This window comes from Manis pentadactyla, chromosome 8 (assembly GCF_030020395.1).
Source record: "Manis pentadactyla isolate mManPen7 chromosome 8, mManPen7.hap1, whole genome shotgun sequence".
NCBI classification, from domain to species: domain Eukaryota; kingdom Metazoa; phylum Chordata; class Mammalia; order Pholidota; family Manidae; genus Manis; species Manis pentadactyla.
The window spans coordinates 110,933,338-110,949,677 of NC_080026.1; the positions used below are offsets into that span (position 1 = coordinate 110,933,338).

A 16,340-nucleotide genomic window follows, 5' to 3' on the forward strand; every position below is an offset into this window, starting at 1 on the left:
CAAATTGGAGGCAGGGAAGACCAGTGGTTATGAAATTGCAGGCCCAAGGTTACAATGGGAATAATAGAATCAATTAAAGCAAGCCCTCCCAGACCACTCTACCCTTTGCCTTCAACAAATGCACTTAACCTGTGTCATTCATTTGACATTTATTACCTAGGAATGTCTGAGACATTGTTCCAGATGAATAATATTTGCAGGCTTAGCTATTTTAACTTCCAAAAAGTGAAAAATTACTTGTTCCAGCCCATTTTCTGGAGGACTCTCTTAGTCTTTATAATATTGCTTTAGTTAGAGAATGAAATGTATACAATTCACAACCGCCGTTCAACTCTGCAAAATTATCACCCACCCAAAAATAGAGTGGTGAACTAATGCACCAAAAGCAAATCTGGGGTGATCTCACTAATAGTCTGACTCACACCATCTGCTCATATCTTGTAGATTAGGCTACCCTGATGTCATGCCAGCCACATACCATAAAAATGGCCCAACTCTGTAACATATTTTATCGTTTATTACAAGGATATTTAGAAAATGCACGATCATTTAAAAAATACCTTTAACCATAATTTCAATGCGTGGATGGCTTGCAATGTTCAGACTCCCAAGTAAGCATTCTTACTGTACTGCCTGTTACCTGTTTCTGATCTTGCCATCTAGATCAATTATCTTCCAAGCAACAGGTACCCAATAAATATTTCTTATTAAAATCTTCTAGAACTAAAGAAGCAAGAGAAAGACTGCCTATAGAACAGCTGACAGAATTTACATATTTAGAGAAACAGTGGTATCAGGTGACTAAAAAGTTAAGAGAATCCCAAGGTTTCAAACTACAATGACTGGGAAAAATGAAGCTTATTAGCAAAAAATGGGGATGGTGTGACTAAGGCATCAGTTTATATGTCAAGATATGAGCATGGTTTTTAGATATGGATAGTGGTGATAGGAAATCTAAGGAGAAAAGACTATATTAAAGAAGCTACCTAATATTGTCGTTTCTGTAAGTCCTGTTTAATTCCTAAAGAAAGTACAGTGAAAGCCTGTTATTATTCTGTGCTCCAATTCCACTTCATGGAACCTTCACGTTTTCCCAAACCATATTCAACTATTCTATTATAATCTGATTTTAATAAATAGAGGTTCAAAAAGTAACTTAAAAATCATTTAATACACAAAGTGAAAAACTGTCTAGAATACAAAAGCATTTCACATTTTTTAAAAACAATACCTTCTAAATGACTTAAAAGATGAGAGATCCACAGTCCTTTATCTGGAACCCTTAAGGCCAGATGTTTCCAAATTAAAAAATTTTCAGATTTTAAAAAGGTAATTCAGCACATATACCATAGTACATAAACCCCCAGCAGTGCCTGCGCCAGCATCCACTGCACAACCACCCGACAAAAAAAATTAAAATACAATATTTCTGCTGCAAAATAAATGAATATTCACACTAATGGGATAAGTAGATTGAGTATCAGTTCAGGTTAGATTTGCAAGCAAATGAGTTTTGTCACCAATCTTATGAAAAACCTTGTTTTCAGAGCTTTTTGGATTTTAGAATTACAGATAAGGGAGTGTAGACTTTTATAAATTTGTATGACAAGACATGAAAGACTCCTTAAACAAATTATTCATTTTTACAAATGAAAAAACAGATAAGCTTTCAAATACATTATAAATTAACAAGCATCATCTCATATTATTAAATGTACATCTTAAATACATATACACATAGCACACATAAGATTTGTTAGCCAACTGATAATAAAGGCACAGATGCACAATCCCTTCCTTGTGGGCCAGGAAGAGCACTGTTGAATGCAATACAAGGAGGTAGGGTTTACTCTTTAAGAAGTACAATTTTACTTGTGAGCAGTCTCTTCCACAGAAACACAGGCAGATGACTTAGATCACGTTAGTTTAGGTTTTTTTACTCTTTGTATATATATTAGTTTTGTCCTTATACCCAAGTTAAATGTTAAAAAAAGATATTTTTAGTCAGTTAAATTAATAATGTTGTAGCAAGTCTGAAGACAAACAGATTGCAATGATGTACTTAAACAAGTCCACTGACACAAACTTCTACCTGTTCAAGGGGTAAATTTATCCAAAGTCAAAATATTGTGCTTGTAAAATCATGCGTAGTTTCTAACCATAGCCATTTCTTCCACTGTCTGATGTCTGAACAATAATTTCATGGGAGAAGAATTTCCAGCATCTGCAGTGACAACTTCAACTTGGGGACAGTAAAAAAGTGGCAAGTCATTCTGTTAACCAACTCCAATCAAGATTCTAAAAGAAAGCATGAAAAAATTACAATTAGAAGTTGACTGTAAGTGGTAAGTATGTGGTGTTTTCTGTATGTTTGGACATCTGCTAATCAAAAGTTGAAAATCAGAAGTATAAATAAACTACAATTAGTTTAGTTTTCCTTATTTTCTGCTAATTAAAAAAATTCCAGAGTTTTCATAAATATTTGAAGCAATCAATTAATGAAAGAGGAAATACAGAGTTGACATTGAGAGTAAATGTAGTAAAAGTTACAGTAAACACTAGTTTCTCCAATAATCAATAATTCACAGTAAGCAAATCTTAATAAAATTAATTCTATTATATTCTATTAATTATAACTTTAGCAATGTTGTTCATTTTGCACATAGCAGTTACTGTATTTGAATTACAGTACAAATCCCACTCCACCTTTCTGAAGAAAATTGTATGCTAAAGCAAAAAGATGCAAACCATTAATTTCAGTGATGGCATTGCAAAGAAAGGTCAACTGTTAATTTGATCACAAATGCAGTAGATTGCATGTTGAAGATTATTGACAACATAATCCTAGTACACCCAAGAGTAGAAGATGGGGATTTGAGGTCAAGGTTATTTCTAAAATGCCATTTCTCTTTCCTCTGAATTCTATTCCCTATACACATCCCAAATGCCAGATAAAGGTAGTAGATCAGTTAAACCCTTCACATCCCATATACCTAAAACACACACCCATATCCATATAAAACTCACCATCATACTACTGCCCTGTTCCTCATTTGCTTCATGAATAATAGTGCTTAAATGGCCAAGACAGTTCAAATTTTCTTCTATCATTTGTGCTAAAGTCTCCCTGAGGGATGAAAAAACAAAGTCTTTTCATATTCAGCAGAGAAGCATACGAATTTCATCTACTTTTTGGCCTTCAGGGTCAGGATGGTCACTGCCTTCCTGCAACCCAGAAGCCCAACGTAGCTGATTCCTGTAGTCTTCCATTTGCTTGTCCCCCCCACCCAGAGGCAGAGTCCTGCTTATTTACTCCAAGCTGTTGCCTCTGCTCAGCTCTAATGATAAAAAGTCCACTAAAACTCCAGTCTGATTTTCCTCTGAAATATAAATGTCACTATATACAACCCTTTTCCCTCTGAAAATGCTAATGGGTGGGTGGGGTGGGGGAATCCTTGTGGCACACATAGATGAAAGATCTTTTTTTTCCCTGGAATATTTCCCTTTCCTTACAAGTAGTAAAACATTAGCATGCTTACTTTTGAGACACAAATGTACGGGAAGAGATACAAAAGTATAGTATGTTGTGCAAAGATCAGGGAAAACTCTAGTTGGAAACTACAGATGACAGCAATACAAAAGAAAACAAGCAAGCCGATTCCTGAGGATTGCAGAAGAAAACTGTGTGACGGGAGCTGCCCAGAACCAAAAAGTATTTATATCTGAAGGAAATCCTGATTCTGGTTTCTGTCCTCCATGTGTCCCTCCTCCAGATGGTCTCTATATTCTTACTTTTTACCAGCCCTCAGTCCCTACCCTACTAGAGTAAATTCTAGGCCATGGATGATAGCCACTATTAGCTTAGACCTAAATTAATTCAGCTCTTATTCAATAGATGGAAAAACTAAGGTCAACTTTTCCCAATCCTTGGTGGTTAAGTACCATGGGTACATAATAACTGAAATTAGTTTTCCTTTATAATGTAGTCTTACTGGAAAATATATGTAAAATTCCTATTAGATACACTTTTGCACACAACCACAACCTCAAATTGCAAATTACCTGTACAGAAGTGACATTTGCAAACATTAGCATCCCCTAATAAACCTAAATGCCTTTAATAAAAACAAAAAGGTTACTAATGTATTAAATCTTGTTTAAACTGATTAATGGACTATTTCCTAAAGTCTATATAATTAATTATAGCCTGTGCTATAGCTGTGGACCTATTACATTGGGCCAAATCTTTAATGACCCCAAGATATACCGTGGAACTTGCTTTCTTTAAAAAAATAAAATACCTGATATCAGCTTGCCTTCCTGCCATGTGCTTTTCTCTCATAAAAGTAGAGTACAGAATGTGCAACTGCATGACCTCCTGAGCAGTGATGCAACATGGCTGCATTTCTGAAAAACTAATTATGGGCAGAGCTTCCAGGAAATGCTGGTGCTGTAGAAGTCTCCATGAGTTGTGAGAAAAGCGACAATACACAAGCTAGCAAAGAGCCACTGGCTCTGGATACGGCACATCTTATGCTGAGAAAAATAACAGAAATGGATAGTCATTCAGCTTTTAGCAAAAGAGTAGGAAAATACAGGGCTTCAAACTTGAGTTCTTATTTACAAAACTGATTTAAGGCACTGAAAAAAGTCTGATTTTAGAAATACTAAATTACAATGTAGAGTAAACTCAGTAATTCATTAGAAGTGTAATCAAGGACCCCAAAATGATAAATGCAAGAAGATAGCATAATTTCTCAGAGATAAATGATTAAGGAAGGAATAAAGTTTGGATGAAAGAACTGATAAGCCACTAGCAGAGAAAGACCTTAAAACTTTGATTGAGGTAATAAAAAGTAACATTTGCTTAAATTTACTTACCAATCATTCTACATGCATTATCTAATTGAATTTGCATAGCAGTTTCCATTTTATAGGTAAGGAAATGTGAGCATTAAGAGTCAAGTTAACAGTGCAAGGTTATTAGAAAGGAAGGGTCAGGACTCAGCCCTGGTCTTTAATGCAGTGAAGACTATGCCTTAACCACTATGCTCTACTGCCTCATCCTACCACTGCTCTTGAAAATACAACTATCTATTGTTACAAAGTGAACCCACCCATCTTGAGGAGTTACCACGCATGGCAGAGTATGTTCATGTTCTACTGAAGTTGGGGGCAGCCATGCCGATGCCTGAGGGGTTACTGCACCTTCTAAACTGGATCCTACAAGGGAGCGGGCAGAACTCTGTGTCTGAAGGATAAAAAAAACAGAAAGATTACAGGCAAGCACCTTCATTGATTCATATAATTTCCTACGATAGTCCTAAGACTTAAATTTCTATCACTCCTTATATGTACAACCAGAGTATTCCTGTGCAAAATTATCCCCACCTCTACACACCACCATCTGCCCTTAACCCCTTTCTTCATTGACTAAAACCAAATGTATCTATCCCTCTTAATTCCACTTTAATTGGAGAAAAAGACCACCAGTTGAACAAAAGGTTGGTTTTATTAACTAGTTAAGCACATCTATCCCCAAATCAGGCTGGGAGAATTATAAAAACGAGACTGGAAAGATAATGAAGGGTGATCATGAACTTCTGCATCTGAATTGCTAGTCAGACACCAAGCAAAGAGCATAAGCATCAACCCAACACAAAATATACACGTCTTCAAGCATGACCCAGATCATGCTGCTACAAATCACTTTTGCAGGAAATAGCCGCAAATCACTGTCACATTAAATAATTCGTTAAAAGTTACTTACACAGGCAATTTTAAGGAGATGCCATATTTCTTTCTGCCTCTTGCCTTGCATAAACATGACAGTATTGTCAGCTTCTTTGATGTTACTGAGGGCCATTTCCACCTTGGGCAGTAGATCAATAATCTTCTGCTTACAGCCCAACAACTTGCTAGAGAGAGAAAATCAATGTCAGACACTTAAATATCCCCCAAGATTATATACCATACTCCTAAACCCAACTGGGGAAATGAGCCATAATCAGCATTAAATTTAATGATTGATCTCCAAAGAGGTGCACACAAAGAGGACACCTAAATGCCCTATGGTCAAACTACACAAGTACTGCCAGAACTCTTCCTGGGTCTAGTACTATTACCAGAAAGGGTATTATACTTTGAAGGGAACATGATAAAAGTATACTGGCTTTTCAATAGGAAATAAAACAATTTTTCTACCTCAGATGACCAAACAGCTCCTTGAGAACCCGGTCCTGACTCTGCACTGTATGCACAATGATCTTCACCATTTCTGTGCTGTCGCTGTAGGAGTGATCTATAAAAGAGCTCAGTCAGTGGGTACAAGCTCTCTTCAGCATGTACATATCAGCCTCCAAACAAAAAATGCCTAAAAATCTGAAACTAGTTTTAATTAATACACATTAAATTTCACTTAAACTCAAAATTGGATTAAAATGAAAGATTTTAAGATTATATAGTATCTGTGAATAATTATATGTGTGTGTATGTATAAACAAAGTATGTGTGTTTATATACAGATATGTATATATACATATAAATTTATCACTATCTTCAAAGACCTCAGTTGCCAGTCTTGGCTATCTTTAACCCATACTAAAATAAATTCCAGAAAGATACACAGCTTTTTGGCCAAGAGACTGATTTTTCTTAGATGATTAACATTATTTATTTAGAAACAGTAGGATAATTCATCAGACTTTCACTGCTTCAAAGGAAGAAGGCCTTTGCCCCAACTAGGTTGCTTAGAATTTCATGTTTCATAACCATTTGTTTACAGCACATGAAAACTTTCGGAAAAGCTGACATATTGCAGCCAGAGCTGATGCACTAATAAAATAACCTATAGACACCCCAAAGGTTCAGTTGGAGAGTAGTAGGACATCTTAAAGCAAACTGGCAGCTGACAGTGTCCTCAGATGGGATGGTTGTATGGTCACAATGAGTGAGTTCTATAGTTTACAGGAGATGCTACATCAAAACAAACCAAAAAACCAATTAGCATTAAATGTTATGTTTCAGAAAATGTCTTAAGTTTTAAAAAGTTGGAAGGCTGCTCATGGATCATACTGGTATTTTCTTGGATGATAATTAGTCTCAAATGCAAAAGTATTATTATTATTATTACCTGCTTAACAGTTTTCTCATTTAACCCTCATGTGAGCCCTGTGAGATGGCTACTGTTGTTGCTCACATTTGATGATGAAATGAGTATCAAAAGAGGTTTTTAAAAAGTTGTGTCCTTTGTTATCATTGCAAAGACCTCCCCTATAACTCAACTTTATTCCCCATACATTTCTTTGTCTCTCCCTAACCAACAACCAGACAGAAGCTCCAAAAAGGCTACTCTCCAAACAATAGCTTTCCCATATAACTAGCTCTTTTAGATGGTCAAAAACCTCAGAACTTTAACCTTCTCCAACATAAAGAATGAAGAAAGCTGGTTTTCACCATTTTCAGCTAAACAAGATTCTCAAGTCGACTCTAAGCTAGAAAAGATACCAGAGACCATACATCAAGTGTGATTATATAACCACAACAATAGATAAAACCTTTGTTACAACTCATTTGTCATTCAAGGTGACTATCAGTTCAAAGAAGCTACTGGGTTAGCAAATTTATTTTGAGCCCTCTGATGTGCTGATATGCTAAGAGGGCTACTGTGAAGTTGTTATAAAAGTAATCCAAACAAATGTGACTGTGTAAATTAATTTGAGTCAATATGTGGAATTTTATATATCTTCATCTGCAATTATCTGATTCATTGGCCAGAAGACTGGAAATAATGAATATTGATTAAGGAAAAAAAAAGAATTAGACTTGGCTCTATTTGAAATCTTACATTTCAATATTTTACTCTAACCACAGCTTCTATCACATCACTTTTCATCAGTATCTTCAACTTTTCTGTCCTCTTTTTCTATCACCAAATCCTAACCCTGGATAAGTCTAACCATCTGCTCTATCAGGTTCCTGTATCCAAGCTACAAAACTACCAATCAGAAAATCACACTACTATTCCTTCTCTTGTATTCTCAGGTTTTCACTTCTGCTCTGGATTCTTAGTAAGTGTTCTGGGTCAGCAACATCTTCCAATGCACATATCAGCTTTTAAAAATCTCTAGCATACTCTTTATATCTATGAGGTCATCTCCTTTTCCATTAACCCCATCACTTCTGTTAACAGTTAACCCCATACTAGTTACTTCAAGATAGGAGGCCTTAAGGCAGTAAAACCTTACCTCCCAATCCCTTCACCCACAAAAGTGTCTGTATCCCTCCCATTCTCCCTCTAATACCAGGGGCAGCAAGCCTAATTCTTCCCATTAGTCTCTGAAGTCAGCCTCTCAAACTTGTTGATGGACCAACCTCTCTACAGGTGTTCGGCCCCAAGCACATAAATTTGCCCACCTTTTCCCTTTGAAAGTTGACTTCCCTTGATTTAACATCTCCTCCTAGAAGCTTATCACTGTTCTTTCCTTAACAGCCAAGCTTCTAGAAAGAATAGCCTAGATAAGCAGTTCTCAAATGTTATTCTATTCTCTAAAAAATTCTTAAGAATCCAAAAGTGTTTTTCAGGAAGTTAAACTGAGAAATTTAAAAATACTTATTTAAAAACAACAAACTCACTACCTATTGACATATTTAAATATATATATATTTTCCAAAACAAAAAAATTTTAAGAAAACTATCAGTTTTATATTTTTGAAAATATTTTTAATATTACTACCAATCTCATCACAAAGTCTTTAAGTACTGAAAAGCTGACAAATTTCAGCTGATGGATACAAGTTTTCCTAATCCTAATTTTTTGCTTGAAACAAGGAATCTTATCACTGACAACTAATGTTGGTTTTTCTCAGTGACAGGCATGCTTAATTTTTGAGAAAAAATATGCCACATGCCCACATCTGAATGAACAGTTGGTCTGACAGTCATTCTTTCAAATAAAAATGATGTTCCATTAAGGAAGACACCAGTCACCAAGTCCTGTAAACAAATGCTGACATGGTTTCCTTAAGACAGCCATCAGACTCAGTATGCAGCAGAAGCATGTTATGAGTGGCCCACTTTATCACACTATTAACAGATATTGACTTTTAATTAGAATATTAAAAGATATGTACTAAGGTGGAGATTTAAATAAAATTTTTACTGCTTTATCTAGGACCCTCTTAAATGAAACTGGCATTTTTTTTTTAAACTATGAATGCGAGCGCATGGTGGTTAAAAATGTAATGATTACTAGCATAGTTTAGTGCTAGTGGCCTTGGTTTATGCTAAGGTGCAAACCGTTTACCCACCAATCCTTCTGCAGCATCAGTGAAAGTCTCAACACAGTGAAATAGGCAAATAATGACTTAGTATTATATAAAGTTTTGATCTCACTGACTTCCTGAAATGTTTCAGGGATCCTCAGGGGTTCATGAGCCACAAGTTGAGAACTGCTGCTCTAGGCTGACATCTCCATTTCCTCTTGTCCCATTCCCTCCTCAATCCACTACCATCCAGTTTATGGTCCCAAAAGGCCATTATATTTTTGCCAAGATCAACAATGATGTCCAAACTGCTAAATCCAATGAATATTTTCATTATTACTTTTACTACCATCTCTCAGTAGCACTTCATTGCTCATTTTCTTTTTGAAACTCTGTCCTGTTACTATCATATCATTCCCTCTACATATTCTGACCATTTCTCAATCTGCTTTGCGGGCTCTTCTGCTTCTAGCCATTCCTTGAATATTGATATTCCCCGGGATTCTATCCTTGGCTTTCTTACTCAACATACTTTTTCAGGATGATCACTTTATTCCTATGGCTGATTACTCTCAAATAGATAAATACTAGCCTGGACTTCTCTGTTAAATCCATATACATATGTATGTATGTGTGTATATATGCATGTGTATGTGTGTGCATATGTATGTATTTGTGCAGTTATATACACATACATACATAGATACATCTAATTATCTAATGCTACTTAATAGATTTATCTACTTGAATGTCCACTAACAGCTTAACACCAACATGTACAAAAACAGACTCATCTTCCTCTCTCATGAAGTCTGTCACCCTTATACTTCCTATTATGGTGAGTGATCTACATGCACCTAGCTGTCCTAGCCAGAAACTTGGGACGCATCCATGACTCCCTACTCCATCTCCAGCCACCCATATTCAATCTGTCACTCAACACTATCAGTTCTACCTCCTAAATACCTCTCTTGCCTTTACCCTACTTGTCACCCCACTACCATAGAGCAGGCTTTCTGGCTCTCTGCCTTAGCTAATGGCCACCTTTTACTGAGCTACTATTTTTTCAACAACCCTGTAACTAATGCCCCTGTCTTTAGCCTAGCCACACTTCAATCCATTATCTACAATGCTACCAGTGTAGCATTTCTAAAATGCCAATCTGACCATGTCATTCCCCTGCTTAAAACTTTTTAGGGTTTCTCTTTGCCATCTTCATGAAATCCAAACTCATTACCATGACATACAGATCCTTTATGATCTTTCATTCTAAAACTCTACAATCCAGTGACACTGCATTTCCTCAAACACACTAAGTACTACACATGTGTGTCTTTATGTATTATATTTATATATAGAAGAGCCCACCTCCTTTCACCTTGCTACTGCTACTTATCTTTTAAGGCTCATCCCAATGTCATCTCTTATAGGAAATCTCTAACAGTCCCTGACCTCTCCCCCATTCAGGGTTAGGTGCCTATCTTATATGTACCTCATAAATATTTGTTGAAATAAACTGAACAAATTCCATTGTGATAAAAACCAATGTAGAGGAGATCACATTATTCATTAAGTAAAATTTCACATGTATTTTAATTTGCATGTGTTTGTAAATTTTAAAGTATAAACTTATATGTTGTTCTTTTTTACGACTTAGGTATATAGCAAATTAAGGCACATTCTTCTATAACCATTCAAAATCAATTATCAACTGAAGGATAGTATCTTGTAGGTACATAATACTTTATAGTGGTTTTCGAAGCATCTTCACAAACATCCTCTCAAATACATTGCCACACACACTCAGAGTTAGGAAAGCTAGGTTTCAACACCATTTTGCAAAAAAGGGAAATTAGATACAGGGAGATTAGGTTCTTGGTCAGTAAAGTGCCCAAATGAGAATTCAAGCCTTTTGATTCCCAATTCCGCGCTCTTTCTAACAGACCATGCTCTGAATTCAGCAGATGTTAAACAGGAATTGTTTTATCGATGAAATTAGCAATCAGTGACCAGGTGCAGATGAAGGCATCATTTTCAAGGTAAACTGCTTTGGCCTAGCACATGGTCCTTCCCTCTGAACATTCCACACCTAGACCCATAATATCAAATTCTTTCCAACCTCTCTATCTTGAGCAGCACTTATTTTTTTTCCATCTTTCCATGTTCTCCTGCTTCCTCCTCCCCTTTGAGTTCCTTTTTACTCTTTCATTCCTTCCTTTCACTTCCCTTTAAAAATTTTTCTATCTCAATTTTCTTGTTACCATGAATGTCTAATCTTTTAAATTCTTACAAACTTAAACGCTGTTGTACCAAAACATCTCAATGGCAACCAAACCTGGAATTTATTCTGCAGCTTGTGTAGAATCCAACCCCCTGATTTGTTAAACTAATGATAGTTTCCTAAAATGCCTTTGTGTAGAGTACTAAAAGTCTTTTACCTGAAGGTCTGTGCTTTAACTGCTTATATAGATCAATGGCATGCTGTTCCCTACAAAGAAAGAAAAGATGCTGCTATAGGTGAAGATAACTTAATGACTAATCCACAAATTGAAATGAACAATATTATTTGAATAATGATCTCATTTAAAACAAGTACATATTACCAACAAATATTCTACATAGCATTTCATTGAGTAATAAGCAAGATCCTTATGCAAAGTTTAATATACTTCAGATCTGCTCTCATCTACCAGCACATATACAAAATCCTTGTACCAGAAACACTTAAATGGGCAAAAATTATGGCCTGTGATTAGAGAAAACAATCTGAAGTGTCTACTCAAGACACTTAGAGGTTAATTCATTTAGGATATTTAATAGACAATACCTTTGACCAGAAGCAGGATAAGTAAGGAAATAGTCTGTAACTTAGAATACTTGAAAAAACTTAGCACTCACATGAAACCCTCTTATCATGCACATGAAAAGATACTTTGATTTAAAAAGCCAGGGTCAACCCAAAGAGTTATTTCCCAAATTTCCGACTAAGAAAAAACTTCCTTCTTAAGTAGGATACCAATACATTTGGGGAAAGGAAAACTAGAGAAAAGATCCCATATAGGTTTAATCTATCAAATGTACACAGTAAAAACAATCTGCTAGAATGGATACAGAAACAAGACCCTCTCTATGCTGCTTTACAAGAGACTCATTTCAGACCTAAAGACATAAATAAACTGAAAGTGAAGGATGGAAAAAGATATTTCACGCAAATAATAGGGAGAAAAAAGCAGAAGTATAGCAGTACTTAGACAAAATAGACTTCAATACAAAGACAGTAACAATAGACAAAGAAAGATGTTACATAACAATAAAGGGTTCAGTCCAACAAGAGGATATAACAATTATAAATATCTATGTACCCAACATAGGAACAACTAAATATGTAAAACAAATACTAACAGAACTAAAGGGAAAAACAGACTGCAACTCAATCATATTAGGGTACTTTAACACACCACTTACATCAATGGACAGACCATCCACACAGAAAATCAATAAGGAAACAGAGGCACTGAACAACACATATCAGATGGACTTAACCCATCTATCTACAGAACATTCCATCCAAAAGCAGCAGGATACACATTCTTCTCAAGTGCACATGGAATGTTCTCTGGAATAGATCACATACTAGACCACAAAAAGAGCCTCAATAAATTCCAAAAGACTAAAATTATATTAAGCAACTGAGACCACAGTGGTATGAAACTAGAAATAAATCATACAAAGAAAACAAAAAACCTACAAATACATGGAGGCTAAATAAACAACATGCTCCTAAATAATCAATGGATCAATGAACAAATTAAAGTAGAAATCACACAATAAATGGAGACAAATGCAAAAAAAATACAACCATTCAAAATTTGTGATATGCTGCAAAAGAACAGTTCTAAGAGGAAAGTACATAGCAATACAGGCCTACCTCAAGAAACAAGAACAATACCAAATAAACAGTCTGTTTAAACTCACAACTAAAGGAACTAGAAAAAGAACAAATGAAACCCAAAGTTAGCACAAGGAGGGACATAATAAAGATCAGAGCAGAAATAAATAAAATAGAGAACAATAAAACAATAGGAAAAAAAATCAATGAGACCAAGAGAGGGTTGTTTAAGAAGATTAAAAAAATACACAAACCCCTAGCCAAACTTATCAAGAAAATGGACACAAAATCAGAAACAAAAGTAGTCACAACTGACACCACAGAAATACAAAAACAGAATTCCATGAAAAATTATATGCCAATAAATTGGACAACCTAGAAAAAATGGACAAATTCCTAGAACAGGACAACCTTCCAAGACTGACCCAGGAGGAAACAAAATTTGAAAAGACCAATTACCAGTAATGACATGGAACTGGTAATCAAAAAGGTCCCAACAAACAAAAGTCGATATCCAGATGGCTTCACAGCTGAATTCCACTAAACATTTAAAAGAAGAGCTCTACCCACCCTTCTTAAAGTATGCTAAAAAGTAGAAAAGGAAGGAATACTTCCAAACACGTTCTATGAGGCCAGCATCACTCAAATACCAAAACCAGACAAAGATACTACAAATAAAGAAAATTATAGACCAATATCCCTGATGAACACAGATGCAAAAATCCTCAACAAAATATTAGCAAACAGAGTTCAAAAACACAAAAGGTTCATCCATCACAACCATTCCTGGAATAGATCCCATGCTCATGGATAGGAAGAATTATTGTCAAAATGGTCATGCTACCCAAAGCAATTTACAGATTCAATGCAATCCCTATCAAAATACTGATGGCACTTTTCAATGAACTAGAGAAAACAGTCCAAAAATTCATATGGAACCACAAAAGACCCCAAAAAGCCAAAGCAATCCTGAGAAAGGGGAACAAAGGTAGAGGGATTACACTCCCTGACTTCAAGCTATACTACAAAGTACAGCAATCAAAACAGTACAGTACTGGCACAAGAACAGACCCATAGATCAATGGAACAGAACAGACAGCTGAGATAGAAACCCACACATGTCTGTGTGTAAAGCAGCCATGAATAAACAATGGGGAAAAAACTGGACAGCTACATGCAAGAGAATGAACTGGATTACTAACTCAGTACACAAAAATAAACTCAAAATGGGTTAAAGACCTAAATATAAGACATGAAACCATAAAACTCTAAGAAAAAAACATAGGCAAAAATCTCTTGAACATATGCACGAGCAATTTTTTCCTGGACACATCTCCTTGGGCAAAAGAAACAAAATAAAAAAAGAACAAGTGGGACTACATCAAACTAAAAAGCTTCTGTAAAGCAAAGGACACCATCAACAAAATGAAAAGGTACTCTATAGTATGGGAGAATATATTTGTAAATGAGTCATCTGATAAGGGGTTAACATCCAAAATATACAAAGAATTCATATGCCTCAACCCAAAAAACAAATAACCCAATTAAAAAATAGGCAAGGACCTGAATAGACATTTTCCAAAGAAGAAATACAGATGGCCAACAGGCACATGAAGTGCTCCACACCACTAATCATCAGGGAAATGCAAATCAAAACCACAATGAGATATCACCTTACACCAGTTAGAATGGCCACTATACAAAAGACAAGAAGTAACAAGTGTTGGTGAGAACACGTGGAGAAATGGGAACCCTCCTACACTGTTGGTGGGAATGTCAGTCAACTTGTCAACTGGTACAGCCACTGTGGAAAGCAGTATGGAAGATCCTCCTCAAAAAACTAAAAATAGAAATACAATTGGACCCAGTACGCACCAGTTTATTGCCACATTATTTACAATAGCCAAGATATGGAAGCAACCAAAATGTTCATCAATAGATGAATGGATAAAGAAGATGTGGTACATATATACAATGGGATATTATTCAGTCATAAAAAGGAAAATAAATTCTGCCATGTGCAACAACATGAATGGACCTAGATGGTATTACGCTAAGTGAGATAAGCCTGGCAAAAAAAGACAAATACCATATGATTTCACTTATTTGTGGAATCTATAAACAAAATAAAACAAAATGAACAAAATAGCAGTAGACTCATAGACAGTGGGAAGAGACAGGTGGTTACCATGGGGGAGGGGTTGGGCTGGGTGGGTAGAGAGGGTGAGGGGGATAAAGGGGCACAAAAATTCTCAATCGTAATATATGTTTTCATGGGGATAGTAATACAGCATGAAGAATATAGCCAATGATTCTATAATATCTTCCTATGTTGACAAGATAACTGCAGAGTTGGGGTAAGGATTTAATAATATGGGTAACTGCTGAATCACTGTGCTATATACTTGAAACCAATATAAGATTGTATATCAACTATACTTCAATTAAAAAGAGAGAACAATCTGCTACAAAAACATTACAGATACCAATACCAACAATATGAGTACATCCTTACAGAGATTCCATCAAGTCTCCCTGACGTCTTCCATAGGGGCTCTTCTGTAGCTCCATGATTTCAGTGTGCAGGGACATGATCTGATCCTCCAGGTATCCAATGATCCCCACCTAAAATATGATGAAACACAAAAGAAATGATAGGCTCACCACCACACAACACAGAGAACTCGGACAGAATGATTTGCTGCTGCAGTAGAACTGTATGATTTATTATGAAATACTGATTTTGTTCAAGCCTTTCATCTTTCAGATTCAGACAGTATTTCATATGAGAACATACTTATTCCTAAGTTTCTCTTTTTCCTTTCCTGACAACAGTAAACTACTAGCATTTTCTTCTCCTCCTGAGCAGCAGATAGACTTGTCACTAACAAGACAGAGAAAAAGTGGCCATCAAAGCTACTTCATCTCAGTGCTGTGATTTTCATTGTCTCTTGTTCCTGACTACCTTGAGTAAAAAATATAGAAAGACACTGGATTTCCCACTCCAGGATACCAACTGCCCCACCCATGTGCTCAGAGTAAGGACTGGCATCAAAAGAGCAACAATTTAGTGGGACCATGGACTGATGTACCTGGTAAGGAAGGGATGTGCCAACTAGAGAATAATCTCTACCTAGCATGACCATGTAATTTATTGTCTAAGCTGGCATAATTTTGAGAGTAAAAG

The 16,340-nt window shown here is 35.9% G+C and overlaps 1 protein-coding gene across 3 annotated transcripts in view; it reads right to left on the reverse strand.

Annotated features, from left to right (window-relative positions):
* Window positions 1–502: 502 nt before the first annotated feature.
* CHUK (component of inhibitor of nuclear factor kappa B kinase complex) overlaps window positions 503–16,340 on the reverse strand; it is a 39,029-nt gene continuing 23,191 nt past the window's right edge. The window contains exons 15-22 of one of the 3 annotated variants that reach the window (XR_005027438.2): window positions 15,669–15,778; window positions 11,703–11,752; window positions 6,205–6,301; window positions 5,771–5,918; window positions 5,118–5,251; window positions 4,302–4,536; window positions 3,028–3,127; window positions 2,263–2,298 (exon numbers count right to left, since the gene is read on the reverse strand). Coding sequence is in view for 2 of the 3 variants with exons in the window: in XM_036899076.2 (XP_036754971.2) it covers window positions 2,269–2,298; window positions 3,028–3,127; window positions 5,118–5,251; window positions 5,771–5,918; window positions 6,205–6,301; window positions 11,703–11,752; window positions 15,669–15,778 (669 nt within the window). In the remaining variant the exon portion in view is untranslated. Of the gene's footprint in view, window positions 2,299–3,027; window positions 3,128–4,301; window positions 4,537–5,117; window positions 5,252–5,770; window positions 5,919–6,204; window positions 6,302–11,702; window positions 11,753–15,668; window positions 15,779–16,340 lie in introns of all 3 variants that reach the window. The other 2 variants (XM_036899077.2, XM_036899076.2) reach the window with 2 other exon arrangements.